The sequence below is a fragment of the Haemorhous mexicanus genome, chromosome 17 (genome assembly GCF_027477595.1).
Source record: "Haemorhous mexicanus isolate bHaeMex1 chromosome 17, bHaeMex1.pri, whole genome shotgun sequence".
Classification (NCBI taxonomy): domain Eukaryota; kingdom Metazoa; phylum Chordata; class Aves; order Passeriformes; family Fringillidae; genus Haemorhous; species Haemorhous mexicanus.
The window spans coordinates 15,479,715-15,507,097 of NC_082357.1; the positions used below are offsets into that span (position 1 = coordinate 15,479,715).

At 60.1% G+C, this 27,383-nt stretch overlaps 2 protein-coding genes across 6 annotated transcripts in view; both read left to right on the forward strand.

The window, feature by feature from the left end:
• Window positions 1-2,017: 2,017 nt before the first annotated feature.
• Window positions 2,018-3,677, forward strand: NPW (neuropeptide W). Its single transcript, XM_059862079.1, has 2 exons — window positions 2,018-2,468; window positions 3,642-3,677. The coding sequence occupies exons 1-2, from the start codon at window positions 2,070-2,072 to the stop codon at window positions 3,675-3,677; spliced, it is 435 nt and encodes a 144-aa protein (XP_059718062.1). The 5' UTR covers window positions 2,018-2,069.
• A 7,572-nt stretch (window positions 3,678-11,249) lies between these two features.
• The window catches only part of NHERF2 (NHERF family PDZ scaffold protein 2), a 37,073-nt gene continuing 20,939 nt past the window's right edge, over window positions 11,250-27,383 (forward strand). The window contains exons 1-2 of one of the 5 annotated variants that reach the window (XM_059862117.1): window positions 11,250-11,505; window positions 15,456-15,713. In XM_059862117.1, coding sequence (XP_059718100.1) covers window positions 11,296-11,505; window positions 15,456-15,713 — 468 coding nt within the window. In that variant the 5' untranslated portion in view covers window positions 11,250-11,295. Of the gene's footprint in view, window positions 11,506-13,244; window positions 13,434-13,596; window positions 13,652-15,455; window positions 15,714-27,383 lie in introns of those variants that run through there. The other 4 variants (XM_059862118.1, XM_059862119.1, XM_059862120.1 and 1 more) reach the window with 4 other exon arrangements.

Here is a 27,383-nt window from a genome sequence, read left to right on the forward strand (position 1 = left end):
TACTTGGGAGAGGAAACGTGCACTCTGCTGGAGATCCAGAGCCGTGCTGCATCCCAAGGGTCGCGGTGCCTTGCGGACAGAGCTGCTGGCTGTCAGCAGGGATCATTCCCGGGAGGAAAGAGTTCAGTTCATGGAGAGTTTATCAGGGTGACAAGTTACCCAAATCACACCAAAAACATGCAGAAAAGACACTTCAGGCAGATGCCTGGGAATGAGAAAATCTTCCGTTCCCGGCTGGGAAGGCTGAGCCCACGTTGGAGTGCGGCTGCAGTGAAACAGGAGCTGCTAAACCTGCCTTTGTTTGGGCACAGGGCAGGTGCAGAACAAGCCAAGAGGAGCATCAGGTGCTTCTGAATCGATCCTTCCCTTGTGGGGAGGAGGGAGTGTAATGGCTTTGGCTGGAGGGAGTAGAGCCCTGGAGGCAGTGCGTGTCCCGTGCCAGGTGACCGGGGGATGCGCCGGGCTGCTCCGTGAGCTGGGCTGTACCGCTGCCATTCATTAATGGCTCCAGCAAACAGCAAAGTGCTGAGGCCTTCTAATGTCCAGAGCACTCAAGGGGTGACAAAAATAGCCCATCCAGCAGGGATTGGCTTCCAGTGAGACGGGAGCCGGCCGCATCCTTACTGTAAACCTGGGCGCTTCCAAGAACTCGAGCCCTGGCTGAGTTGGACTCTGCTCTGGTTCATTACAGGAACGAGTTGTGCTCTGCACAGACGTAACTTCCAGCATCCTCTCATGAAAGGCTGGATAGCCCTCCTGCCGACTGGGATTTGCAGTCACTCCCAGCCTTCTCAGAAGCGGCAAACCGAGAGGCTCCACACTGACACTGCCCATCCCCGCATGCCCTGATCCCTGCCGGGCCAAGGGGCTGGCTCCTACAGGAGCAGGATGTTGCTTGGCTGAGATCCCACACTCTGAGGGGTTCCCAGCGTGGTTCTGTCCGCAGTGTGAGCCTGGAAAAACATCCCCCACAGTGGAGGGGCACAGAACACCAACAACTGCAGGCTGGGCTGATAGAGAAAGTTTCCATTGGGAACTTGTGCTTGTTGGGTGGGAGAAGAGGAGGCGGGATGGTGAAGAACTGGGGGATCCTGATGATGGGAAGCAGCCTGGATGGGATTCCTTTGGACCATGTTAAAATGAAATCCACAAGGAGAAATTCCAACCTCTGCCCAGAGCGGCTGTGGCTGCCTCATCCCTGGAAGTGTCCAAGGCCAGGCTGGACGGGGTTTGGAGCACCCTGGGTTAGTGGAAGGTGTCCTTGCCCAGGGCAGGGAGTGGAATTGGGTGGGCTTTAAGGTCCTTTCCAAACCAAACCATTCCATAATTCTAAAATGCTGAGATTAAAATTAATCTCTGTGTAGCCTGAAAAAACCCCAGAAATTATTTAGTCCTAGTTCAGCATATAAAGAACTTCCCTAATAAACAAGCGGAACTGAAATTGCTCTCTGATGGGCATAAACTTGACCTGCTTGGTTTCATCATGGAATCTGGGGGGGGGAATCAGCTGACTGCAAAGGCAGAATTGATGGTGATATCGTATTTAAGAACTGAGTGGCAGAAGAGATGGGCGAGCAGCCTGGCAAACCCATTGCAAATGGTCCTGAGCACTTCACCGCAGGGAACACGAGGATGCTCACGGATGCTTGGGATGCTCCAGGCTGCGGGGCAATGCCCAGAGGATGCTCGAGGCCATGGGGACGATGCTGAAGGCTACAGGGAGGATGCTCACGGACCCTCGGGTTGCTCTGGGTTTCACGGGGATGCTCAGAGAATTCTCGGGGCCATGGGGAGGATGCTAAAGGCAACAAGGGGAATGCTCACGGGTGCGGGTTGCGGGGAGACGCTCGGGGATGCTCAGAGGATGCTGGGGGCCGTGGGGAGGGGGCCGGCATCCCGGGGGGGGAGGCTGCCGGGGGAGGGCGGCCGGGGGCTGCCGGGGCGGAGCCGCGGGGCCCCTCCCGACGGCGCTATAAACCGGCGGGGCGCGGGCGCGGGGCAGCCGTCGCTGGGGTGCCCGGGGCCGGGCACAGCCCTGCCCGCAGCCCGCCCGCACCGTGCCCCGCGCCATGGCGAGGGGACAGCTATCGGGGGGCGCCTGGGGGGCCCTGGTGCTGCTGGGGCTGATGCTGCCGGCCGCCCCGGCGGGCGCCTGGTACAAGCACGTCGCCAGCCCCCGGTACCACACGGTGGGTCGCGCCTCGGGGCTGCTGATGGGGGTCCGCCGCTCTCCCTACCTCTGGCGGCGGGAGCTGCCGGCCGAGCCCCCCCGGCACCCCGGGAGCCCCGCCGGGGACAGCCCCCCGGCCCCGGGCCGCCCCGCCGGGGAGAGCCCCCCGGCCGCCGCCCCGGCCCCGCCGCCGCCCGGCCCCGGGCGCCTCCTGCAGCGCCTGCTCCGGCGGGGCTGGGGCTGGGGCGGCCCCCGCCCGGCCCCCGCCCGGCCCCCGCCCGGGCCCCGCCAGCCTCAGGTAATGAGCGGCCCGACGGGATCCGGGGGGATCCGGGGGGAGCAGTCGGTCCGGGATGCTCCGGGATGCTCGAGGGGCGCGATCCACCCGCGGGATGTGGAGTCCTGCGGTCACTCCGCGGCACCCGGGGTGCTGGGGGGTCACCAGGTCATGGGGACGGTGGAGCCTTGCAGGAGTTTCATCAGGAAATTGGGGTTCGGGGAACCTTGGAGGGGCGTCACCAGGTAAGTGCGTGTTTGTAGGGGCTGCACTTTTCAGGGCAGAAAAAGATCTGGATGAAGTGTCCAAGATCAGGTTGCACAGGGCTTGGAGCAACCTCGTGTAGTGGAAATCGTCCTGCCCATGCAGGGGGCGGAATTGGAGGATCTTTAAGGTCCCTTCCAACCCAAGCCATTCCAGGACTGTAGGATTTCTGTGTCCCCCGTTTGGTGCATCACAAACCCTGTGGGACCGAGCTGCCCGTGCCCCAGGGGTGTCCCTGGGCTATCCGTGGGGTATCCATGGGCTATCCATGGGATATCCATGGGGTATCCATGGGGCTGGCAGCCTGGTGATGCCGGGATGGCCCTCCCCCTCTCAGGACTTTTTCCTGCCCCTCGGGGCTCAGCCAGGCTGCGTGGGACTGCCTCGGGGCCGGCTCCAGGCTTTACATTTCTTTCCTCTTATGTAAAGCTGGAGCCAACATCCAGCTGAAATCCACCGAGGCTTTTAGCTGTTGGATCAGCCCCTGAAACATGTAGCTGTATTCCTCCCCCACTTCATTTTTTTGGAGGAAATCTGGGATAAGAATCATTTTGGGAAAGCCCAGACAGGTCAGCCCAGCCTGGATACGTTGTGCTGTCCTGTGCACTGCAGGCTGTGACCTGGGTACACCCTTGCATCCTTCTGATTTCCCAACCAAATTCCCACTGGGAACCCTGTGGGCAGGTCCAAGCCTGGAATTTGGGTCTGAGTGGGGTTTATCTGTGTGGGGTTTATCTGTGTGGGGTTTATCTGCATGCACGGTGGCAGAAAGGGAATCTGCAGGTCAGATCTGAGCCTGTGGAGGAGGAGATTTAATGAAACTTGTGAATGGAGCTGTGGTTTAAACACTGAAACGGGGTCCCACGTGGGAGGGTAGGTGGTGCTGGAGCTGGATACTCCAAAATAATCCAATCCCTCTTCTCCTTCCAGCTCTTCCCTCTTGAAGACCTGGCTCTGAGCCGCTGACAGGCGTGGTGGAGATGCTTCCTGTGCCAGAGGAGCGCTGGCTGCCCCAGGTGGGACCTGCTCACCTGGCTGGCAGGGAAGGGTCTCCTCGGTGGATCTGCGGGTACTCTGACCTCTCTGAAACCACACAGACACTGACATCCCAAAACTCTGATTTCTCACGGCCGCTGCCTAGCGGCAAATCCATCTTGTTTCCAGGCCAGCCCTGCGCTATGAACTCGGGGAGAAAGAAACAGGGGAGATATTTATTTTTGTTTATTTTTTTTACATTTCTGTACTGGCTTGTTTGCAATCTGATAGAAACATGTACTGTTCGCTTCCTCGGAACCTGCCCTCATTAAAATGAGATGTGATCAAAGGAATCTTTGGCTTCCTGGTGCTGTTGCAGAGTCTTAGTGGGGATTTTTTGAGAGCAAAACCTGGTCCAGCTCTGCACGGGGCAGACACGTCAGCAGCTGGGTCACTCCCAGATTTTTCTGACATGATTTAACTCCTTGACACAATTTTTTCTGCAGTTTTACAGTAAATCTCTTTTACTGCCTGTTGGGGAGTCACTGCCCGGCCAAGTGCCAACTCAGATGACAAAATTTCAGGATATTTCCTCAACTGTGCTGTACAAAAGATCTGCGAGCCCTCACTGCTCTGCTTGTGTCTTAGGGTTTAATTTCTATATATTCCCATTGATGGAAATAAATGTCAATCCCCATTAAAACATGGAGAAGCCTCGGGGCTGGGCAGGAGCACGTGGGGAAGGGGTGTTGGAGCGGGTGGGATCTGGGATTTAGGGAAAACTGAGTTGTGGGGAGCTGAGTCTGGCACTGCTGAGCTTTAACCTGCCAGCGGATTTTGTAGGAAATTTGACAAAAATAAACATTTCCACCTCTTTTAGATGAATGCCAAGGTTTGTGCTGCCTCTGGTTGGGGTCTGGAAGGAAAGTCCCCTTCTGGGGCTTGTCAGGGGATCCAGGTCAGGCCAAGCTCTCCCTGCCATGCTCCCCTCACCCCGGGGCTCTGTCACCCCTCACAGGCTCTCGGGGAGGATTTTGGGGGCTGTAACCCATGAAGGATCATTCTCTCCCAGTTGTTTCCCCACCAGTTTCTCCTCCATGTCCCCTCCCCTTCCCCCCCTCCCACGATTTTCCAACTCCTGCCCTTTGATGGCGCGGTGCTGGGATGGGCCCGATGAGACACAATTGCTGCACTTGAATCCATCCTTGGCAGGAGCCAGCAGCCCCTGGAGTGGCCATGAGGCCACTTCCTCCAGGAAAAGATGGGATAAAATGAGGCAGAACAGGTAAAGCTCTGCTTTGCACAGAGGGGTGAAGGATGATGGGGTGAGAGACCCTCATCTGTTGGTAGCAAAGACTTGAATGTGCCACTTGCTGGAGTGAACCCAGTGAGACATTCAGTGAAAACCACCAACCCTTCACTCCTCACCTTGGAAAATAATTTTCCCTGTAAGCTCGAGCTGATTCCCCACTGGGCTGTAAAATAATTTCCTCTGTGCTGCTGTTTCTCTGGAGACATCTGGGCCTTCCCTGGGGGTCAGTGAGCCAAATAAAAAGGAAGGAAGCTTAAAAAGACATTTAATTACCCTCCCACCTCAGGGCAGGACCCAGCCATCCCTAATGGATGTTAATCTGATCCCTTCTACAGGCTGATCCTGAGGGAGATCCCACATTCTTCCCCATCACATCCCCTAGCTCTGAGAGGCTGCGTGCCCAGACCACTGGGATCCCACGGCTTGGCCACAGGGAGTCCCTGTCCAGGCCCCAGTGAATGCTCCAAAATGAAATGCAGCCACAGGGATGCTCGGGGGGAATGCCAACAGCTGGGATTTACAGCTGGGAGCAAAGTGAGGGGACAAAAGCTTTAGAGAGGAGCATGGGGAGGCCCAGAGCTGCAGCAGCACATCGGCCCTGGCCCCATTCAGGGTCCTGGTGCTTCCCCATCTCGCAGAGCAGCTGTGCAGGGACAACTGCAGCCAAGGGGGACAATTCCCAGGTAGGATAGGTGGGGGGCTCAGAAACCCCCAGGTGTCAGTGGCACAAATCATCCCTCCCCTCCCACCATGTCCTGGGGGCTGTGGGGTGGTGCACAGGAGGTGCCACCAGGAGTGCAGTGGCAGCTGGTGGCTACCCCGGGCCCTCTTGTGATCACAGTGGCCACCACGGGGGTTGGGACGAGCCCTGCCACTCTGTCCCCATCCCTGCACCCTTGCAGAGCAGGGAATTGCCCCTTTGGGTGCCCCTCTGCCTGCGTGGCCCCAGCCAAGGCCACAGGTCCTGGAAGGGATGGACGCTCCGCTCTTTCCTGCCCCCTGCCCCGTGTGTGGATTTGGGCAGCCCAGGGGTGAGGCTGCTCGGGGTGCCCATGCAGCACACCTGGGCTCTGGGGCTGGATGTGGCCCGGGTCCGTGCCCAAGGCTGCCTTGGCATTCCGTGGTGGCAGAGGGGCTGGCAGTGCCCCGGAGGGGCTGGCAGTGCCCGCGGTTCCCGGTGCCAGCGGACGCGCTCTGTTCCCGGCCCAGAGGCGAGTGAATCCCAGCCACTGTGGCAGGCAGGAAGATGTCCCACCCCAAGCCGGGGCAGCTCCCTTTCCTTCCCGGCTCCCTGGCCGCTCCCAGGGGAGCAGCAGCAGCCAGTGGGGGCTTTGGGAAGGGCAGAGGCCGGGCAGGAACCGGCGGGCCCGGGGGAGCTGCTGTGAGCTCACACTGGGCTGGCCCGGGCACACACAATGGCCCCTGCGGGTACCAGGAGGAAGAAAACTCCCCAAGGAATTTCCTCCACCGTCGGCCCTGCTCAGAAGCTGTTCTTCAGGGATGCAGGCCAGGACTGAGCACATCTCTGGCTGTGGATGGAAATCCCTTGCACTGGGATGGTCCCTGCAGTGGCCCCAGATGGCCCTGTGGGCACCAGCCTCCTCAGGAGCCAGTCCCTCTGGAGTTCCATTATCCATGGGGCTTTCCTGTAGGCACCAGCCACATCCCAGCTCCTCCAGGGAAAGGTGTGTCCTGCCTGGAAGAGGCAGTGGGTGTCTGTCCCACGGGGACTCTGGGTGTGGGAGCAGCATCCCCGGAATTCCCAGGTGGAGCCTCAGGTGTGGCCAGCCCAGCTGGGCCCGTGGCCAGCTCACGCCTGCTCAGCAGCCGGCAGCACCGGCCCCTCCGGCTCAGCTCAGCTCCCACAGCTCAGCTCCCACAGCTCTGCCACCTCCTGCAGATAATAAAGGAGCTGCCAGCTTGTGCAAGACGGATCTCCCGGCTCTCAGCAGCGTGGCTGAACTTTCTGGACTTTCACAACCCACAAAACCTGTAATTAATGGTGCTAATGATCGGTTCTCCTTCTATCCCCATCAATCTCACCTGGGAAATGTTTACAGCTCAATAGTGCCACACACAGAGGCTCAGGGAAAACGAGATGGTGTTTTTTATGAGCTCTCCTCTCATTCCTGGTTCCTCCAGCAGCACAAATAAATCATCCCCTTTGAAATCATCCCCTGGGAGCAGCCAGGCCCAGCGGCCCCACACTGAGTGATGGTGAAACAAGGGAGGAATGAGCACGGAGCATCCGAGCCAGTGGGAAATCCCAGGAGTTCATTTATTCCCAGTTAAGCTAATCACTGCAGTGGCACGGGCTCTGCACTGCCAGCAGGGATCATCAGCACGAGGAGCAGCCCTGAGCTCGGGCACAGCTCCCTCCACAGCCAGCAGAAGGTGCTGGGGGTGCTGGAAGTGCAGCCAGGTGAGCTCCAGCTGTGGGGTGGAAAGTTGGATGTGGATAAACAGCAGCACTGATGGTGATGAGGAGGCTGAGCTGGAGGAAGAGCAGCTCCTATGGCTGGGAAGGAACCAGCGGAGCCAGGAGGAGTGTCCAGCCCTGCCCTCGAGCAGGATGAGCTCAAGGGAGTGACCAACATCCCGGGACAGGGATGGGCTGGGGGACATGGGAATGCCACCAGATCTGCCCAAAGCCACTCATGGAGCCACGAGTGAGACACAGGGCTCTTGGCATCGCAGCCAAAGGCACATGGAAAACCTCCCACCCCTCTGGAAGCTCTGGCACAGCCCCGCAGCTCCATCATCACCATCCTCCTCCTCAAAGAGCTCCTCACCCTCCCACTGCCTCAGGAACAAACCTGAGTGAGCAGGCTTGGGGGGGTCAGCTGAGGATTTCCCAGTTTCTGAATGAGGATGGATTTTGTGGGCTCCCCAAAATCCCCACTTGGAGCTGCCAGGGAGCCTGGAGGGTGACTCTGATTTCTGTAACTGGGAAAGTCTTCCCAGCACCTGCATTTTAAATTGGTGTTGCAACAGCATCAGGCCTAAGGCAAACAGAGCAGGACACAGGTGGGATTCTCTGTCGCTGCTCAGCCAAGTGCAGGGAGGGAATTGGAAGCAGATGTCGACCAAAAAGAACTCCAAACCCTTCCAAGCCACTGAGCTCACAGGTCCCTGGACTGCCTCTGCCTCCAGGACTTAGAGATCTGCCCAAATCAAAACACCCAGAAATTTAAATGGAAAACTTCTGCCTGAGCAGGATCTGCTGGATTTACCCAAGGCTCTGCCATTCCAGGGTGCAGGAACCTCCCTGTGCTCTCTGTGCTCTCTCATTTTGCTTTCAGTGAGACTTGGAGGATGGGAAAAGGCAGGATGGGCAGAGCCAGAGGGATTTTGTACCTCGTGAGGATGCACATTTGCACAATGTATTTTAATGTTCCTTCCAGCTCCTTCTCCATCAGCTGCAGGGAAAAAATGCAGGATTTCCCTGTGATCCACGTTTGTGGCAGGGGATGCACAGGCTGTGTCCCAGGACAGGCAGGACAGCCCAGAGCTGTTTGCCAGGGGCACAACCACAGCTCCTAAAGTAGAGGGATCACAAAATAAATGTTTTATTTTAGGATCACAAGGTGCTCAGGCAAAGATCCAGTGCTGAGTCAGGGCTCTACCAAGTCCCCTACATTCTCTACAACAAACAGATGGGGGTTTTGGGGGAAGGAATGTCTTTTGCAGACACTGACGTTGAAGAAATCAATAAATCCAGGGCACACTTGAGAAAATGCTTGTGCTTAAAAAAGAGCATTAAAAAAAAAAATTCAAACAACTGTTTTCCCCCTTTTCAAAATATTTTCTCTGTTTTATTATCTTTTTAAAAAATTTTCATGCTCCCAATGCTTTCAAAAAGATATCCAAAAGGGTTAAAATATGCACTCTGACCACCCGAAAGATTTTCTCCCACCGTGTTTTTATTGCACCGAATCAAAAGAAAAACTTTTTGGTTCAAATAAACTTGAAACAATTCCTTCTCCTCCCCCCTTCCCTCCAGCATTTTGGTTTAGCCAGTGAGTGGAAAAATCAATTATTCGCACTCCTCTAGCCTGATAAAAAGCTTCAGGACTCCACAAAGAGGCTCAAGGGAGCAGTTGTGTTGTACAGCAAATAAAACAGGCTCAGGTTCCCAGCTCTCCTCTTGGTCACCCAGGGCTCTGTGCTGAGGCTGCACTGCTGGAGTGACACAGGCAGTGGAGGAGCCAAAGCATTGTCACTGGGGAACTAAAACATCCTCCTGGGGGACATCACATCCTCATGGGGGGACATCACATCCTCATGGTGGGACATCACATCCTCCTGGGGGGACATCACATCCTCATGGGGGGACATCACATCCTCCTGGGGGGACGTCACATCGTCCCTTGGGGGACATCACATCCTCCCTTGGTGGGACATCACATCCAGCTTTGGTGGGACATCACATCCAACTTTGGTGGGACATCACATCCTCATGGGGGGACATCACATCATCCCTTGGGGGGACATCACATCCTCATGGTGGGACATCACATCTTCATGGTGGACATCACATTCTCATGGTGGGACGTCACATCCTCCCTTGGTGGGACATCGCATCCAACTTTGGTGGGACATCACATCCTCATGGGGGGACATCACATCGTCCCTTAGGGGGACATCACATCCTCCTGGGGGGACATCACATCCTCCCTTGGTGGGACATCACATCCTCATGGGGGGACATCACATCATCCCTTGGTGGGACATCGCATCCAACTTTGGTGGGACATCACATCCTCATGGGGGGATGTCACTTCGTCCCTTCGTGCGACATCACATCTTCATGGTGGACATCACATTCAACTTTGGTGGGACATCGCATCCAACTTTGGTGGGACACACGTCATCCAAGTGGGACATCACACCATCACACCCTCCTGGTGGGACCTCATGGCTGCCATGACCTGTCTGGAGCCAAGGCTGAGCCCACAGTGACAGACACTCCAAGGGACAGCCCCCAGTGCCCCCACCCAGCCCCTGGTCTGCAGCTCCCAGAGGGGGGAGGACTGGCAGAGATAAATAATGCTGTGATTTTTCAGGATACCATCTCCAAGTATGTTTTTGGTTCCAGGGTTTTTCAGGGTGAATTTATGCATAACTGCAGTGGAAGTAGGGTTTTTTAAGCAAACTGCACATTAAAAGTAAATCAATATTAATTTCTGAAGCCTTTTATTTCCAGCCTCCAGCTGGCTGCTGTGTTTGCTTCAGCCCTGTAAAATCTGTAGGAAAGCTGTTGAGGAAGGAGAAGGCGCAGAAGAAGGCCTGAGAACCTGTGTCACATGAATGTGACACTCAGGGCCATCACTGTGACAGCTGCTCTGGGTCGTGTCCTCCTTGTAGGAGGTTTCAAGGAAATGAAAACGAGGAATGCAGAAAGGTGAAGACGGGGATCTCTGTGTTTCATTGAACAAACTCAGCCCAGGTGAAACCCAGGTGGCCTCCCCAAGGGTCAGCCCAGATGGAGCTGGAGCCTTTCCCCACCAGGAGCCATCGAATCCTGGAATGGTTTGGGTTGGAAAGGACTTTAAAGGTCCGGTGCCATCCATCCACAGTGCCATCCATCCAGTGCCACCCCTGCCGTGGGCAGGGACACCTTCCACTGTCCCAGGTTGCTCCAAGCCCCATCCAACCTGCGGACACTTCCAGGGATCCAGGGGCAGCCACGGTTTCTCTGGCACCCTGTGCCACAGGGATCCAACAGATCGCCGCTGCTGGGGGGGGTTTGGCCCCGGGGCTCCATCAGCCGCTGGTGCCGGGGTCGGTTCCGGTGCTGATGCCGGTGCCGAGCATCCCTAACCCCGGGGCTCCATCAGCCGCTGGTGCCGGGGTCGGTTCCGGTGCCGGTGCCGAGCATCCCTAACCCCGGGGCTCCATCAGCCGCTGGTGCCGGTGTCGGTTCCTGTGCCGATGCCGGTCCCGGTGCCGATGCCGGTGTCGGTTCCTGTGCCGGTCCCGGTGCCGATGCCGGTCCCGCCCCGTCCCTCTCTGCGGCTCCGCCCCGTCCCCTCCCGTCCCGCCGCCGTCCCCGCCCGCCGCGCTCCCGGTGCCGCGGGGCAGCCGCAGCATGGCCGAGCTGCGCATCGCCCCGGCCCCGGCCCCGAGCCCCGCTGCTGCCCCGCTCCCACCGCCGGCCGCAGCCCCAGCCCCGGCCCCGGCCCCGGCGCCGGCCCCGGTCCCGACCCGCCCCTCGGCGCCCGCCCCGGGCCGCCCATAAAAGCGGCCCCGCGCCCGCCCAGCGCCGCCGCCGCCGCCGCCGCTCCGCCGCCGGCCATGGCCAAGGACCAGCTGAAGCCGCGGCTGTGCCGAATGCTTAAAGGGGAGAGCGGCTACGGCTTCCACCTGCACGGCGAGAAGGGCAAGAGCGGCCAGTTCATCCGCAAAGTGGAGCCCGGCTCGCCCGCCGAGGCGGCGGGGCTGCGCGCCGGGGACCGCGTCGTGGAGGTGAACGGGTTCAACGTGGAGCAGGAGACGCATCACCAGGTGCGGGACGGAGCGGGGACACGGCCAGGGCACCGCGGCACCCCGGGCCCAGCGCGGCTGTGCCCGCTCCAGCGGGGGTTTCACCCCAAATATCCCCGCTGGAGCATCCCCGGCCTGGCGGCGGTGGGGTGGGTGCAGCGGTGGGGGTAGGTACCGCGGTGGGGGTGGGTACCGCGGTGGGGTGGGTGCCCCCCCAGATGCCAGGGCTGGCCTTTGTGTGGCCCGGGAGCCGCAGCTCCGTGCGGGGTCGCGGCGCCGGGCGCAGGACGCTGCAGTCGTGTCAAGGTGGGAAAGGCGAAGGTGTGTGGGGCTGGGCAGGGCTCTGCCGCGTTATGCAATCTGTGGTGGAAAGGAATGGGGAGACCCGGGCTTTATTTCCGGCTCTGCTGTGGGTTTTCTTGGCTGCTTTAAGCGAGCTGCGCCTGCCTGTGCAGCCCGGAGTGTAGGAAGATGCCTGAAAATCTCCAGATAAAGCTGTGCAGATGTTCAGCGGTTGGGCTGGCCAGAGAGCGATAGGGCTCGGAGGGGAGCCGTGGCTCTTCCTGACCGCGCTGGGACTGGGCAGCTCCAAGGGTGCTGTTTCTCCTCCAACAGAAGCTGTTTCAGGCTGTGGCATTGTCTCCTTGTAAAACTGAAACTTACATTTGTCAAGCAATTTAGTCTAAAAAAACCAAGAAATGCTGAAAAAAACAAGCAATGAGGAAAAAAACCAAACAAGCAGTGAGGTTCAAGCTGCTCCAGGTCCTGCTGGACACTCGGAGCCTGGCGGGGGCACAATTTGCCTCGTGGTTTGTGGGGCTCTGCAGGATTTGGTGTTTTAGTAACTTAAAACATCTGCTCAGCCCTGCTGCCAGCACTGCAGGGGACAGAGATGGGATGTGCATCGACCCCGCAGAGTTTTGGGGGGCTCTGTTCTCAGACCTCACCCCAGGTGTGGATGTTGCTGTGCTGAAGGTGAAGCTGATCCTTCCAGGTGGCTCCAATAAAGCTCCTCTCATGAGCCTGGTGGGATTTGGTGGCTAACTGAGCTTGTTTTGATGCTCTGAGCCAGCCGTGTGAAAGTTGATGTTTGTCCTGAGTGTGATTTCAAACCCCTTGAAGGAGGATCCCCATCTTTGATGTGGCTGGGCAGGAAGGAGGGCTGTGTTCCTGTGGTGCCTTGGAAGCCACCAGAGCTCCCTGCTGGCTCTGAGCTGCTGGGGACAGGCGATAGCGGAGCCAGCTGTGCCTTTGAAACGTGCTGGGGCTTCCCAGTAGGTCAAGTGAAATGGGAGGGGGAAATTTCTCTTTCTTCCTTTTATTTTTTTGGTTGTTTGTTTTTGTTTTTGCTGCTGGCGGCAGGATGGAGCGCTGGCACTCGCTGGCTGCTGCAGAGCAGTGATTGGAACAGGGTGTCCCATCCAGTGCCCGCTCTGGCTGCCGTGGCACTGGGGTCTGTGAGAGTGCCAGTGGTGGGAGCCCTGCCTGGGATCACCCTTTTCCCTGCCTCGATACCACAAGAACCTCTCCCTTTGCCCAAAAGCACTGATGGGCCGTGGCGAGGGCGATGCCCGGGCGGGTCACACGATGGCTCTGAGCAGCCGCCTCACCGTGGCCCTTCCTCTGCTGCTCCTTGCCCAGCCTTGAACAAGTAACACTTCTCCGTGTGCACAGGGGAGCCCGCAGTGCGCAAGGCCTCGCTGGTTGGGTGTAACTGTGTTTCCAGCTGAAGCTGGCAGCATTTTTGTCTTTGTTCTCTGTTTTTTTTCTTGGCCATGCCCAAGAAGCAAATGCAGTGCATGCTGTGTCTCCGGCTTGCATCCTGGGTTCCTCGGAACCGGGCAGAGCCGCAGCTCCTGAGCACAGAAAGGCTCCTGGTGCCCAGGGAGCCTGGCAGCATGGAGCAGGGCACGGGCACCTCTGTGGGAGCTGCTGCTGCTGGTGGCACCGTGAGTCCTTCCTGGGCGCTGCTGTTTGGCAAGGGTGGCGGGGCCGTGCCGGCGCTGCCGGGCTGGCGCTGCCGTCGCAGGGATAAAGTCTGCCTGGGTGGAGCTGCGGAAATGGTGGGGCTGGGTCGGGTGCTGAGGAGGTCCCAGATGAGCAGGGCAGGCTGCATTGTCTCCAGAAGCCTGCGGGACTCCAGGCTGGGAGCATGGCTCGGAAGCGGGTATGGCGCTGGGCAGGAGCTCGCCGGGGGCTGCTGCTTTGCCTCCCACCTCTCTGCTCTGTGCCAGGGAGACCTGCTGCCTTGGGGGGCTCCTCACAGCCCCTTCTGCTCGTGGGGAGGGGACAGGGGGCTGCTCTGTGCCGCTCTCCATCCCTGCCTGGCTTGGCCCTGGCACTCGTGGGACCTTCGCTCCATCGCTGCTCTCGCTGTGGCTGTTGGGGGGCTCGGCCTTGGGGTGAGCCCAGCACTGCTCCATGCCAGCTTTGCACCCTTCTGTGGACCCTCTGAGTTCCTCTGCAGTCTGTGGGACCCCTGTGATCCCCTGTGCTGCCTGGAGCACCTGAACTGCTGGCTCTGGGGGATGTCCCTGCAGGGCCAGCACCTTCCCCATCCGCATCTTTGCTGCCGTGCGTTGGCTGCTGCTGCTGCTGCCAGGTCCCCTCTGGGAGAAGTGTCCCTGCACAGGCACTGCTGGTGTCAGCAGCACCGTCTGATGTCAGATGTAAACGGATCTGAACGGGAGCAGATGGATTTTCTGGGCCTGATGGATCAGCACCCTCCAGGCTGGTTACGGGAGGGAGCCTGGGATCGCTGCTGTGCAGGCAGAGGCTGCAGTGGATGAGTTAGTTCAGCCCTGGCTGCAGCCTGTACATTTCTTACAGGCTGGTTTTTTTCTTGTTTGCAGATACGGGCTCTGTTGACCTTGAGTGGAGCTCGCAGGGAGTAAATAAATGCTGGTTAATTGCGTATTAGGCTCGTTTGTCGCTCTAACCTTGGCGCGTCTGGCCGCTGTGACCTAGATCAGAGCAGGAGCCCTGCAGGGAGCCCCGGGCTGCTTTTGGGGGGTCCCCAGCACGTCTGGGGTGTTCAGGGCCACCCCATGGCTGGGGATGGTGGCTGAGCAGCACTGCCAGCAGTGCCACCCCTCCTCCTCCTCGGGATGAAGGCCTGTGCAGGGAGGAGGTGTCCTTGGCAGCTGCCAGCAGTGAGTCTGCAGGTGGTTTCCCTGTGGATGATCTGGGTTTTCCCTGTTTCCATCCCAGCCCGCTCTGGTGGGATTTACCCCCTGCCTGGCTGTGGGATCAGCTCCTCCTGGCTCTCTGCAGTGTCAGTGCCTGTCGGAGCCTCTGCCAGTCCCTGATCCCTGCAAAGGAGCCGGGCACAGCAGGACAATGTCCCCATTCAGCCCTGCTGGAGCTGGATCCTGCCAGGGACGGGCTCATCTCCCGCTCCCAGCACTGGCTCCCCTCCTCTCTGCTGCCTCCCAGCACGGGCTGGGCATGGATGCATGGATTGGGCTGTTTGCTTCCTAAATCTACCCCTAGCCTGCACAATGGTGTGGTGGGGACAGTCCAGCACCCGACTGCCTACATTGGTGCTTGGAGCCTTCCTGTGCCCCTGGCTCGTGCCCTGCCCAGGTATGGGAGTAGGACACCCTGGCTTGAGGAGATGAGGGTGTTTCCCTGGAGGGACAGACTGCATGAGACAGAGGGTTGCTGATGCTCGAGGGGCAGTGCCAGCCTCTGGAAGCTCTTGACTGAGCAGGAGGAGATCCCAGGTAGCTGGGCAGGGTGATCCTGGGTGATCTGGGCAGAGCTGCTGTGTGGCTGCAGGACCTGGGCTGGAAGAGATCCCCAGGGATCTCCCAGAGCTGCGTCCTTGCCCTTTCTGCCCCATCACCCGTAGCTGGGAGCATAACCCTGTACCCAGAGCGGAGCTGCAGCACTGGGGGGGAGCTGATGGCCCTTGGGTGCCACCCCCAGTGTCCCCTGGGCTCCCGCTGAGCTGTCCCTGTCGTCCCCAGGTCGTGCAGCGCATCAAGGCCGTGGAGACGGAGACGCGGCTGCTGGTGGTGGACAAGGAGACGGACGAGTACCTGTGCAGCCTGCGGCTCACCTGCACCGAGGACATGGTGCACAACGGCATCCTGCTGGGCTCGGCAGTGCCCCCTGCCAAGGGCCTGGCCAGCGACAACGGCGAGGTCTGGAAGCCACAGCTGGATCTGAGCGGGGGCAGCCTCCAGAGGCACTCCCACAGCTTCTCCTCGCACGGCAGCAGGAAGGTGAGGGCACAGCGGGGCTGTGGGCACCCCCTGGGGTCTCCTTCCTCCTTGGGCACGGCTTGTCCCGTCAGAGAAAACCCTTCTGTGTGTGACTGTCACCCTGGGGACCCCCAGTGTCCCTGTGGAAGCTCTCACTCCAGGCAGCACTGGCTGTTGGGGGCTGTGCATTCCCTCCCCTCCAGTGCCCCCGAGGGTCTCCTGAGCTGCTGGGGGGCTCTGGGGGCCTGCCAGTCCTGGGGACAGTGACCCCAGCCAAGGCTGGTGTCCCAGCCTGGATCACAGGCTGCCCAGAGCAGAGCTGTGGCCAAGCTGGAGCTCATGAATGAGCTTCTCTGCCTCCATTATTAGCAGGAGGGAGGGAACATCTGGGCTGAACGTGTTCGCAGATTTTGCTGAAATAGGAAGTTAATTGGCTCTTTTCAAGCGGCCTGGGTCTGGACTGGGATTCGGCACTAAGTGCCTTTTATTGGTAAACTCCTTTCCAGAAGGGAAGGAATTCGGGGTGGAACACGTCCAGTTTCCATGGCTGCGGGGCTGGAGCCGGCGCGGGCAGGAGCGGGGCTGATAGCGGGGCTGGCTCGGGCTCTGTGCCCTGCTCCATCCCTGTGTGCCCTGCTCCTGCCCTCTGTGCCCTCCCATCCCTGTCCCCCTGGCCTGTGCTTGCTGCTCTGGGCTGCTCAACAGCCTCTTCAGCACGGAGCTGCTGGGCATCCCTCCTCCTACTCCTCCTCCTCCTCCTCCTCCTCCCTGGGGGCCCTGCAGGGGCTGCACTGCCAGCTCGGTCTCTGTCCCTGGCAGTGGGGGTGGTGGCTGAGTGCTGGCCCAGAAGTGGCCACTGGGCTGCCAGGAGGAGATCCAGGGGAAGGTTGGGAAAGCACTGTGTCCTCAGGAGCCCCTGGTGCAGAAATCCCCCGTGCAGATAAGGGTGATGCTGGTGTGAGGCAGGAGAGGGGCTCTCAGCTCTGGTGCTTCCCTCTGGAGCTGTTTGGAATCTTGCAGAGGAGGCTCCCCCTTCCCTGGGCCAGCCTCGGAGGCAGTGCTTTATTTTTCATGATTTACTGCCTGATGTGAAGCTGTGTGTGTGTGTGAGGGTGGTGCTGGCTGTGTTTCCCCTGGGGCTGCAGCCCTCTGGGCCAGGAGCCATTCCCAAGGAGAGGGTGGCTCTCACACGGGGCATTTCCTGCTCTGCTCCCGGCGCTGGTCGGGCTCCAGCAGCGGGAGCTGACGGGAAGTCAGGCCGGGGAACAGGACGGTCCTTTCCGGCCTTTGGGCTTTGGCTCCTCCAAGGAGAGGGTGGGACAGGGAGAGCAGGGCTGCCAGGGGGGAGGAGAGCCCCTGTTCCTCCCAGAGGGGCTTTTCCTGGGCACTCACTGTGCTGGACAAGGGGAGCTGGCTCCAGGGGTGATTCCCCCCTCGTGGGGATGGGGTCGGGCTGCTGAGCACCTTGGGGTGGTTTGCTCCTGCCTCAGCAGCTCTCAGGAGAGCTGGGCACTGCCAGCTGTCCTGCCAAGGTCACTTCTCCATGCCAGGGCCCTGTGTGACTCTGGGGTGAGGTCAGGGGTGGCCGGAGCAGCAGGACCTGCATCCTGCTCCTGTGATTCAAGGTGGTGAAAGCTGCTCCAGGCTCCTGGTCTGGCTGCTGTGTCCCTCTTGCAGGCTGCCAAAGCAGCAGGAGGCCAGGGCATGGTGCAGAAGGGGTGGTGGACCTGATTTCTGCCCTGCACTGTGTCCCCCCATGGGGCAGCTCGAGCCTGACCCTGATCCAGCAGATCACAGGCACTGGAATGTGCAGCTCCTGACTGTGGGGGGTTTTTGGGAGATTGCTGCTGCTGCAGTCAGGCTGTGACAGCTGGGGTACACCCGGACATTTGTCCCCAGCCAGATTTAGGGCTTTCCTGAGCTTTCCTGGAGGTGTTCAGTGAAGGAGAGGAGGCAGCTCCTTCCCCCTGCAGACCTGTGGCCCCAAGCTGTCCCTGTGGGAACTGGGGCTGCTGCTCCAGGCTGCTCCAGGGAGCTGCATGTTTGTCAGCAGCGTTTGTTTATGGAAAGGCTGGAGTTTTCCTGGATTGGAGGCCGGGGCTGCTCAGGGCAGCCTGAGGAGACGAGCAGCTGAAACCAAAGGAGGAGGGAACTCTGGTGTTGTGGTGGAGCAGGGAGGGTGGGCACAGCCCTGCCACCCCCCGGAGCTGCCCTGGCTGGGGAGGTCACCGTGCACCCTGGCAGGGACCTGTGCCCAGCACCTCGTGCTGCAGGAACCTCGGTGGTGCCATGAATAATTCAGCATGTGTTTAAAATCCTGCCCGGGGAGCAGGTCAGCAGGGCTGGCAGCCAGCAGCTGTGGCTGTCACAGCTCTGCTGTCCCCAGCACCGTGGGGACAGTGCCCTGTGTGGCCGTGGTGGCACAGGGAGCCAGGGCTGCCCTGCCCTGTCCCACAGAATTGTGCCCATTCCTGTCTCTGCTGGGCTGGGGGGGTTTGTCCCGCTCTGTCCCCTGTGCCAGGTGCTCCCCTGTCCCCAGCAGGCTGTTCCCAGGGCTCTGGCTCTGCCCTGCCTGAGGTGCAGAGGTGGGGGCTGGGGGTCCCAGCGTGCCAGGGCTGCTCCAGGTGCTGGCTGTCAGCTGCTTTAATGGCAAAGGTGCCTTTGGGCCACGGCTGGCTGTGATGAAACTCCTGGGCTGGGGGTGAGCAAAAGGCAGGGGAGCTGCAGGGCTGCCAGCACCTCACCTGGGTGCTGCTGCTCATTCCAGAGGTGTCCATGTGTCCTGGCCAGCCTGGCAGCACCTTTACAGGGGCTGTGGCTCTGCTGTCCCATTCCTGCAGGGCACTGGGACCCCATTATGGCCATTAGGGATGTCCTTGGGACTTGCTGCCTTCTCCAGGTGTGTTTGTAGGAGAAACAAGAGCAACAGCCAAGCCAGAGAGGCCTTGGGGGTGATGCAATTCCCTTCCTTCGTGCTCTGGTCTGCAGGGGGTGGGTGTGCAAAGGGACCTTTACAGCCTTTGTGAAGGATAAACTTCTCCAGAGTTTATCCTTTGGAGGACAGACCCACGTCTTGGAGCTCCTGGATTCAAGCCTCTTGAGTCTGGGAATTCTCATGGGGGGGGGGATTAGTGCCTGGCTGTTGATTGTGCTGTGCTGGGGAGGGATGTGTCACCTTGGGATCGCTGCTGGCAGGAACTGAGGGTGTCCCTGGAGTGACAGGGGGGTGGTGGCAGTTCCTGAGCCCCCGGTGTGTCTGGGGACAGCTGTGCTGCTCTCTGAAGGACGAGGGCTGTGGGGACCAGGTGTAGGGTCAGTGCTGACCCCAAGGCAGTCAATATTTACCCTGCTCTTTGGGCCAGGAGTAAGAACTTTTGTGTTGCAAGCAATCCCCTTGTGCTGTGGTGTGTCCTGCCCCAGCTCTGCGAGGGGAGTAACTCAGGACAGATGTCTCTGGAGCACTTTGCCAACTCAGTTGAGGCCCAAAATTTAGGGCTTGTAGAATAACCACAGAGATGTAATAAAACCAAACATGAGCAGAAATGTCTGCAGCAATTATGCAATTTAAAAAAATAAATAAGTGGATGGTTTGAATTAAAGCACTTCCCTGCAGCATCTCCCAGTGCCCGCGGCAGGCCGGGCCCTGCGGGAGAGGGAGGTGGGAAGGAGGGCAAAGCTCAGCCCTGGCACGGCCTGGTGAGGCTCCTGCTGTGCAGGGAGAGCTGTGGGGAACCCTCGGGCACAGAGCCCAGGGAGCTGTGGCTGTGTCCCAGTGCCTTCCTGCCCTTCCCACAGCAGCTGCTTTTGGGGATGCTGGGTCTGAGCGGGCAGGGCTGAGTGTTTGTGCCCACCCTGGGGGCACCAGGGGATGTGCCCACCCTGGGGGCACCAGGGGATGTGCCCACCCTGGGGGCAGCAGGGATGTGCCACCCTGGGGGCTCTGCCCATTTCTGCTTTAAAAGAACCACTTTGCAAAGCCAACTGTGCACCTGCAGCGTGGAGCTGCTGCTGGCTGAGGGCGTGGATGGGATGGATGAGGAAGGGAAGGTGCCTGGAGAGCCTCTGCCAGAGTCCCTGCCATTGGCACCCCTGTGGCTGTGAGGGTCTGCCTGGGGTGGGCGCTGAGCCAGGAGTGGCACAGGGATCCCTGGTTTTGGGATCTCCATCCCAAAGCGGCGGCAGCAGTCGGGCGGAGCTCTGGGCACGCCCGTGCTGACCCCGCTGCATTATTGATGTCGCCGGGCTGTGGCATCGCGTGTCACCGCCTGGGGGTGGCTCTGGAGCGGCTCCAGCTCCGCACCTCGGCACGGGGGGATGGATGCACATCCTCATCCTGGGAGTGCCAGGGCTGGGCTGGACCCGGGAGCAACCTGGGATAACGGGGGGTGAGGAATGAGATGGACCTGGAGCTCCCTTCCCATTGCTGGGAAAATTGATCCACAAACACCAGAGGTTTGTGTCCAAAAAGGAGACAGAGGAGTCCCTTTGTGGCTTTATTTGAATAAAGCGAGAGGCCATGGGGCATTCCCCTGGGATCGCTGGAATTTTTGGAGGATGCAGCCTCCTTTTTTTCCCAATTTCCCGGCCACATTTCCCTTCTCTCTTTCCCCATTGGCTGAGGCACTTGAGAGGTTCAGACTCCCTGATACCCCTGATCCCAGAGATTCCCCTCTAATGTATAACCCTCCCTTTTCATTTTTAATTCTTATGGAATTTAGGGGTTTTTCTTCCCCATTTTTTCTTTCCTCTCTCAATGTCTAAATTCATTTACCAACAACCCTAAAGTTTATTTGTGAAAGCAAATGTCTTCTTCCATTCCTCCATCAGTGAAATCCTTCCCATTGTTTCTTTTATCTCCCAGGGCTGGTTTTATCCACCAGCAGACCCACGGCTGGTTTGTAAAGACAAATCCACCATTCCTCTCACCATCCTCGCCATCCCAGGATTCTGTGATGGTTTTGGGGTGCTGGTGCTGCTGCAGAGGCCTCACATCCCCGAGCCCTGCGGGTGGGGCAGCCCCAGCCCGGTGCCTGTCCCTGTGTGCTGTCCCCCTTCCTCTGGTGCTGGTTTTTGGTGTGTTTGGGGCTGCCCGTGCCATTCCTGGAGCTCTGGCAGGGATGAGCAGCGTGTGCTGGGCATCACCGAGCACTCGGAGGAGCTGCTGGCAGGGACCTGGATCCGATCCTGCTGGGAACGCTCCCGGCTCCCGCATCCTCCCGGGGCTGTGGGATGGGCTTGGATGCCCAGAGCTCCCTTGGCATGGCCAGGGCAGAGCTGTGGGATGGGGCTTGGATGCCCAGAGCTCCCTTGGCACGGCCAGGGCAGGGCTGTGGGACAGGGCTTGGATGCCCAGAGCTCCCTTGGCACGGTCAGGGCAGGGCTGTGGGACGGGGCTTGGATGCCCAGAGCTCCCTTGGCACAGTCAGGGCAGGGCTGTGGGACGGGGCTTGGATGCCCAGAGCTCCCTTGGCACGGGCAGGGCAGGGCTGTGGGATGGGGCTTGGATGCCCAGAGCTCCCTTGGCACGGCCAGGACAGGGCTGTGGGACAGGGCTTGGATGCCCAGAGCTCCCTTGGCACGGCCAGGGCAGAGCTGTGGGACAGGGCTTGGATGCCCAGAGCTCCCTTGGCACGGCCAGGGCAGGGCTGTGGGATGGGCTTGGATGCCCAGAGCTCCCTTGGCACGGCCAGGGCTGTGGGACGGGGCTTGGATGCCCAGAGCTCCCTTGGCACGGCCAGGGCTGTGGGACGGGGCTTGGATGCCCAGAGCTCCCTTGGCACGGCCAGGGCAGAGCTGTGGGACAGGGCTTGGATGCCCAGAGCTCCCTTGGCACGGGCAGAGCTGTGGGATGGGGCTTGGATGCCCAGAGCTCCCTTGGCACGGCCAGGGCTTGGGATGGGGCTTGGATGCCCAGAGCTCCCTTGGCACGGCCAGGGCAGGGCTGTGGGACAGGGCTTGGATGCCCAGAGCTCCCTTGGCACGGCCAGGGCAGGGCTGGGCAGGCAGCCCCCGCTCCAGGCTGGCCTGCACAGCGGGCTGGGGGCTATTTTGGTGCCGGGGCAGCGCAGGAAGCCCCTCCCGGGGAGGAGAGCATCCACCCCGCGGCACGAACTTCCTCCCCGCGGTATTTTTAGTGAAACACAAAGCGGGCGGGAGGCGAGAGGCAGATTAGCGTCGGGAGGAGCCGTGCCCTGCCAAGAGCCTTTGTTCCCGGAGCCGCACGCTGCCCTGGGGCCGGCGGGGTCACCCCGGGACCCCCCAGCCCCCGGGAAGGGGAGGGGGGCTGCCGCAGCCCGGAGCCGGCTGCAGGGCGCTGGGGATGCTGAGGGTGGTCCAGCCGGTGCTGATCCCTTCTGCATCCTCCGGTAATCAAAAACTTTCCCTCGGAGCGATTGGGCAGCTGATATTCAGTGGGAGCTGCTGGAAGTGCAGCTCTCTCTCCCCAGCCCCCTCGGCTCTCAGGGATGGGCTCCAGCAGCTTTCCTTCAACCCCAGCCCCGCTCACTAGCGGGCTCCCGGCCAGCTGTGGATGGTTCTGTTCAATGGCAGAACGATTAAATGGTTTAGAATAAATTAAAAATCCTCTGGCAGCGGCGGGGCCTCGTGCGTGTGCCCTGGCAGCTGCACAGAGCCTCTGCTGTGCCTCTGCTCCATCCCCTGGAGCTGCTCCAGCCTGCTCGGCCTCAGGGGCTTGCCATGGCACAGGAAACCTTCCAACAATATTGGGTTTGGGCTGGGGTTTCTTTTGGATCCTCTGTTTATTCCAGAGAGCTGTGGAGAAGGGGATGTGCTGCACGCTCCCAGCTGTTGGTGCAGGGCTGTCCCAGAGCTGCTGTGTGTGCAGGGATCAATCATCCCAGGGCTGGATCTGGACCTGCTGCTGCCTCGGGGGGGCTGTGGGGGAATCCCAGCTCCTCCTGCTCCCCCCCGGGTAGGGTGTGCTGGGATTGTGGGATTGCAGGTGGGGGATGGAAGCACGGGGGGGCAGAGTCCCAGTGCTGCTGACTTCCCGTGTGAACCCCCAGGCTGGAGGGGGCCAAGGCTTCCAGACACACCTGACTTGCAAAAGAGGTTCTGAAGAGCTCCTTTTACCCATCCCTTGGGTGCTCACAGCCTGACAATGTGGCATCACTGCTGTGCTGGTCATTCCTGCCCTCCAGGCTGTGGGAGCGGGGGCAGTGATGTACCCAGCACTATAAAAGAGCTCAGGCTGTGAGTGAAGGTCTGTTCTGAGCTGGTTCTGTCTCCCAGCCCTTTGCTCTGTCTCTGGATGTGGAGATTTTACAGGCACTGCTGGTGGGGGACTCCAGGCTGGGATATGAGAGAGCAAAAATTAAACTTGTAATCAGCAGAGGCTTTCTCCAGATCCACAGGTCTCTATAAATAAGGAACTGAACCTCAAGCTGTTGACATAATTCTTTCTGGCAAGATCCATACTGTAATTTAATTTCATTACATTTTGCCTGGACTCCTGAATGTTTTGGTTCCATTGCTGTGCACGTTCAGACCACATCCAGACCTGGAGCTGGATTTTGTTGGCTCAGTGTCTCTCTTTTCCCACTAAAGCTTTGCAGGAGTTTGTTTCCAGGCACAATAAGCTGGTGTGGGATGTTTGTTAGTGGTGAGCCTGTGAAAGCCAAATTTTAGTTGTTTTATGAGCGCTGGGAAGGGGAGAAAGACAATTCCCTGCAGGGGAAAGTGTGAGAGGCTGCTCAGTGGGCAGAGAATTCTGGAATGGTTGGGGTTGGAAGGGGCAGGTCAGTTAATCCACCCCCTGGCAGGGCAGGGACACTTCCACTGTCCCAGGGCACTCCCAGCCCTGTCCAGCCTGGCCTTGGGCACTGCCAGGGATCCAGGGGCAGCCACAGCTTCTCTGGGTAACCTGTGTCAGGGTCTCACCACCCTCCCAGGGAACAATTCCCATTCCCAATATCCCATCCCTCCCTGCCCTCTGGCAGTGGGAGCCATTCTCTGGGTCCTATCCCTTGTCTCCAGTCCCTTTCCAGCTCTCCTGGAGCCCCTTCAGGCTCTGGAAGGGATCTGAGCTCTCCCTGGAGCCTCCCCTTCTCCAGGCTGCACAACTTGGGCTGCCTGGCTGTGGCTCTTTCCCCTCGAGGGTCTCCAGCCTGGCACTGAGCTGTGCCAGGGGTGCTTGGGGAGGGACTGGGACCAGGAGCAGCAGTGCCTGGCAGTCCAGATGTGTTCCTGGGCCTCTCCATGCCCAGCTGCTGGCAGTGGGGTGGCTGCCTGCCCAGAGCCCTGCTGCTCCTGGGCTGTTCTGTGCTTAGACCCTCTCATGGACTGATCCCCTGAGAAACCTGAGCAGCACCAAGGGTGCTGGAGGGCTAATCCCCCTGCTCCAGCCTTGGCAGGCTGAGCTCCCACCCTTGGGGACGTGGCCCTGGCACCTGGCTGAGCTGGCACTGCCTGGGCACTGCTGCTGTGCCCTGGGCAAGGGCTCTGGGGGCTCTGCCCAGCCCCTGGCAGCTCCTGCCCCCTGTGGCTCCTTCCCTCCCCACCAGCAGCCCCTCAGGAGCAGCCAGAGGCCATCCCAGGTAAATCTGTTCATTCTGGCCTTGGGGCTGTTCGTTCAGAGCAGGATTTAATTAAGACAGGCCCTAATTAGTTGTAAGTGGGTGAGTAGCTGGCTTTGCCTGGAAGAGTTCCCTGCCCCTGTCTGGCAGCTGGGCTGCTCTGGCATGGGGGTGCTGAGCCAGGGGGATGTGGGAGACCCTGTTTGGTGTGGGGTGTGGGGATGGAGTCCCCTGGGAGGGGCTGATGGGTTGTGCTGGGCCCCCAAATCCCTCTTTTGGTTTTGCCAGTGCCATTCTGGGGCTGTTCCCCCTTTCTGAGGGCTCTGTGTCCCCCTTGCCAGAGGCAGGGATGGCAGCGTGCCCAGAGGCCCAGGACTGGCCCTGGCACCCCCTTCACCCCAGGTTTATCAGCAGGAGCAGCTGGCCCTGGCTCTGGGGTTATCTCAGAGATCCTCCCTGCCCCAGGAACCTCTGTGTGCACTGCCCAGGGCTCCAGGGGCCACCCCAGCCCTCATCTGGCCCTGCCCTGTTCAGCTGGAGATAAGCTCAGCTCCCTGGCAAGGGGCATCCCTCATCTTTAGGGAGCTTTGGTTAAGAAATGACATTTTTGGAGCTTGGCAAAGGGGCCCTGGTGGTCCCTGGTCCTGTCAGGTCCTGTCAGGTCCTGGTAGATGCCGAGTTTCCCAGCAGTGCTGTGGGATGCAGCTGGTGCCAGCGTTGTGCAATGGGGGCACTGACAGCAGGGTTGAGTGCTGGGTGGGGAGGTCAAGGGGAGCCCCAGCAGAGTGGGAGGCTCTGGCTGCTGTGCCCAGCTCAGCAGGTCCTGAGCACTGAGTGTCCTCAGCACTGGGACAGGGGAGCAGCTCACTGTGGAGCTGAGGGCTGGCCCCGAGGCCCCCCAGCCCCTGCTGCTTTCTGGAAAGGGGCACCCCTGGGTGTTTGATTGCAGCAAACACAAAGGGCCCCTCTCACGCTGGGTGACCCCAGGCGGGTGCCCCGTGCTGCCTCTGCTCCCGGCACCAGGAATGCAGAGGATGTTTGCAGCCCTCCCCCTGCCCCATTTCCTGCAGCCAGCTGGGCTGCCCGGCCAAGACAAATATTGGGAGTAAACTATTGAACTTCCCTGGGCCCAGCACTCACAGAGCAGTGCCTGTTCTCCCCCTCCCTGGGCAGGGGCCGGCCTGGGGGTGCAGATGTGTCCCCCCCTCTGCCAGGGGGGCAGAGCAGGAGGGGAAAAGCAGCCCCAGAGGGACAGCAGGATGGCTTGTGCCTCCCTTCCCACCCTGCCTGTGCTTTGCTGGGCTCTGCAAGGCTCAGTCTAGCACCCATGGCCTCTTCCTCTGGGGTCTGGGGGCTCGTGGAGGGCACCAGGACTTTTGTGTCCTTGCTGGCTTGTGGTGCACAACAGTTTTCCCCATTCTGCATGAGATGCCTTGACTAACAGCTGGCCTTCTGCAGGGCACTGGGCTTGCACCCTATCCCTAAATTCAGGCTCTCAGGGCAGGTCTTGGTGGGTTTGAGCAGTAGGTGCTGGCCCTGGTGGGGTTTGCTCTGTGGTCCTGCCGGGGTGACCCCGGTGGCACAGCCCTGGCACGGGGCAGAGCAGCAGGACAGAGCCTGAGCAGCCTCAGTCCTTGGGATAAAACCTTTCCTTTCCCAAGAACCTCCCTGTCCCGGGGTGTTCTGGGGCTGGGAGGTGCTCCCTGCAGTATCACAGAGCCCCCTCCAGCTCCAGGGCTTCTCCTGGGAGCCCTTGGTGCCAGGCGAGCACAGAGCTGCAGGACTGGATTCCTGCTCTGACCCCAGGTCACTGGAGGCAAGGAATGGGGCCAGCTTCCACCAGGGTTTGGTGATTGCTCAAGGCCTGGCCTCCAAAAGCAGCTGGGCAGGCCAAAGGGGGCTGGGCAGAGCCTGGAGGTGCCTGGCTCCAGCACAGACCCGGGTGAAAGCAGGGCTGGGAGCCGTGCCTGGCTCTGCCCTGTGCAGGATTCTGTTTGGGATGTGCCCCTGGGGGTGGCAGTGCTCTGCTTTGGGGTGTCACAGAGTGGGACAGGAGCTCTGAGCTGCAGCACGGCCCCTGTGGAGGGGGAGAGCACTGAGGAATGGGGGAAGTTCATTCCCAGCATCTTTCTGCATTCCCACTGTGCAGAGCAGCCCCTCCTCTGGCCTGGGGGCTCGTGCTGAGCGTGGGAAGGAGTCTTTCCCCTGCTCACTGACCAATGCTCTTTTCCCTCCCACCCAGCAGAAAACAGATCCCTGTGGATCTGCCGAGATCCCTTTCTATCCAGAGCAGAGATTCCATGTTTCTCCTCTTGGACAAACCCCAGCCTGCCAGGAGCCACATTTCTGCCCCACATCAGCCTGGAGCTGATCCCTGTGGAGCAGAGGAGCTCTCTGGTGCCCTGGCTGTGTGTTCCCTTGGCAGAGCCTGCTGGAAAAGCTGTCTCTCTCCACGAAAACACGTGCACGTGGCGCTTTCTGCCTCCTCCATCCTCCCTCCCTCTCTCCCTGGGCTGGGCCAGCTGCTCCCTGCTCCAGCCAAGCCTCTCCTGCTGCTGCTGCTGCTGGCTCCAGCCCTGCCCAGGGGACAGCGTGGGTGCTCTGCTGCCTCAGCCTGCTCCAACACCAGCACAGAGGGGAAAAACTGCTGCTTCCCACAGCTTGGGGCTGAGAAACTCCCTGGCAGCTGTGGGACTGCCAGGGAATGGGAATGGGGATAGCTGGGGACAGGGAATGGGGAATGGGGACAGGTGGGGACAGGGAATGGGGACAGCTCCATCCCTGCTGCACCCTCTGGGGCTGGACAGGGGACAGGGACAGCTCCATCCCTGCTGACCCTGTGAGGTGACAGGGACAGGGACAGCTCCATCCCTGCTGACCCTGTGGGATGGACAGGGGACAGGGACAGCTCCATCCCTGCTGACCCTGTGGGGGGACAGGGACAGGGACAGCTCCATCCCTGCTGCACCCTGTGGGACTGCCAGGGAGTGGGAATGGGGACAGCTGGGGACAGGGACAGCTCCATCCCTGCTGCACCCTGTGGGGTGACAGGGACAGGGACAGCTCCATCCCTGCTGACCCTGTGAGGTGACAGGGACAGGGACAGCTCCATCCCTGCTGCACCCTCTGGGACTGCCAGGGAATGGGAATGGGGACA

Excerpts from the sequence above, each read along its gene's own strand:
- NPW (XM_059862079.1), top strand. The coding sequence starts at position 2,070 with ATGGCGAGGGGACAGCTATCGGGGGGCGCCTGGGGGGCCCTGGTGCTG. Across the intron at positions 2,469-3,641 it reads CCGGGCCCCGCCAGCCTCAG|CTCTTCCCTCTTGAAGACCT; the intron begins GTAATGAGCGGC and ends TTCTCCTTCCAG.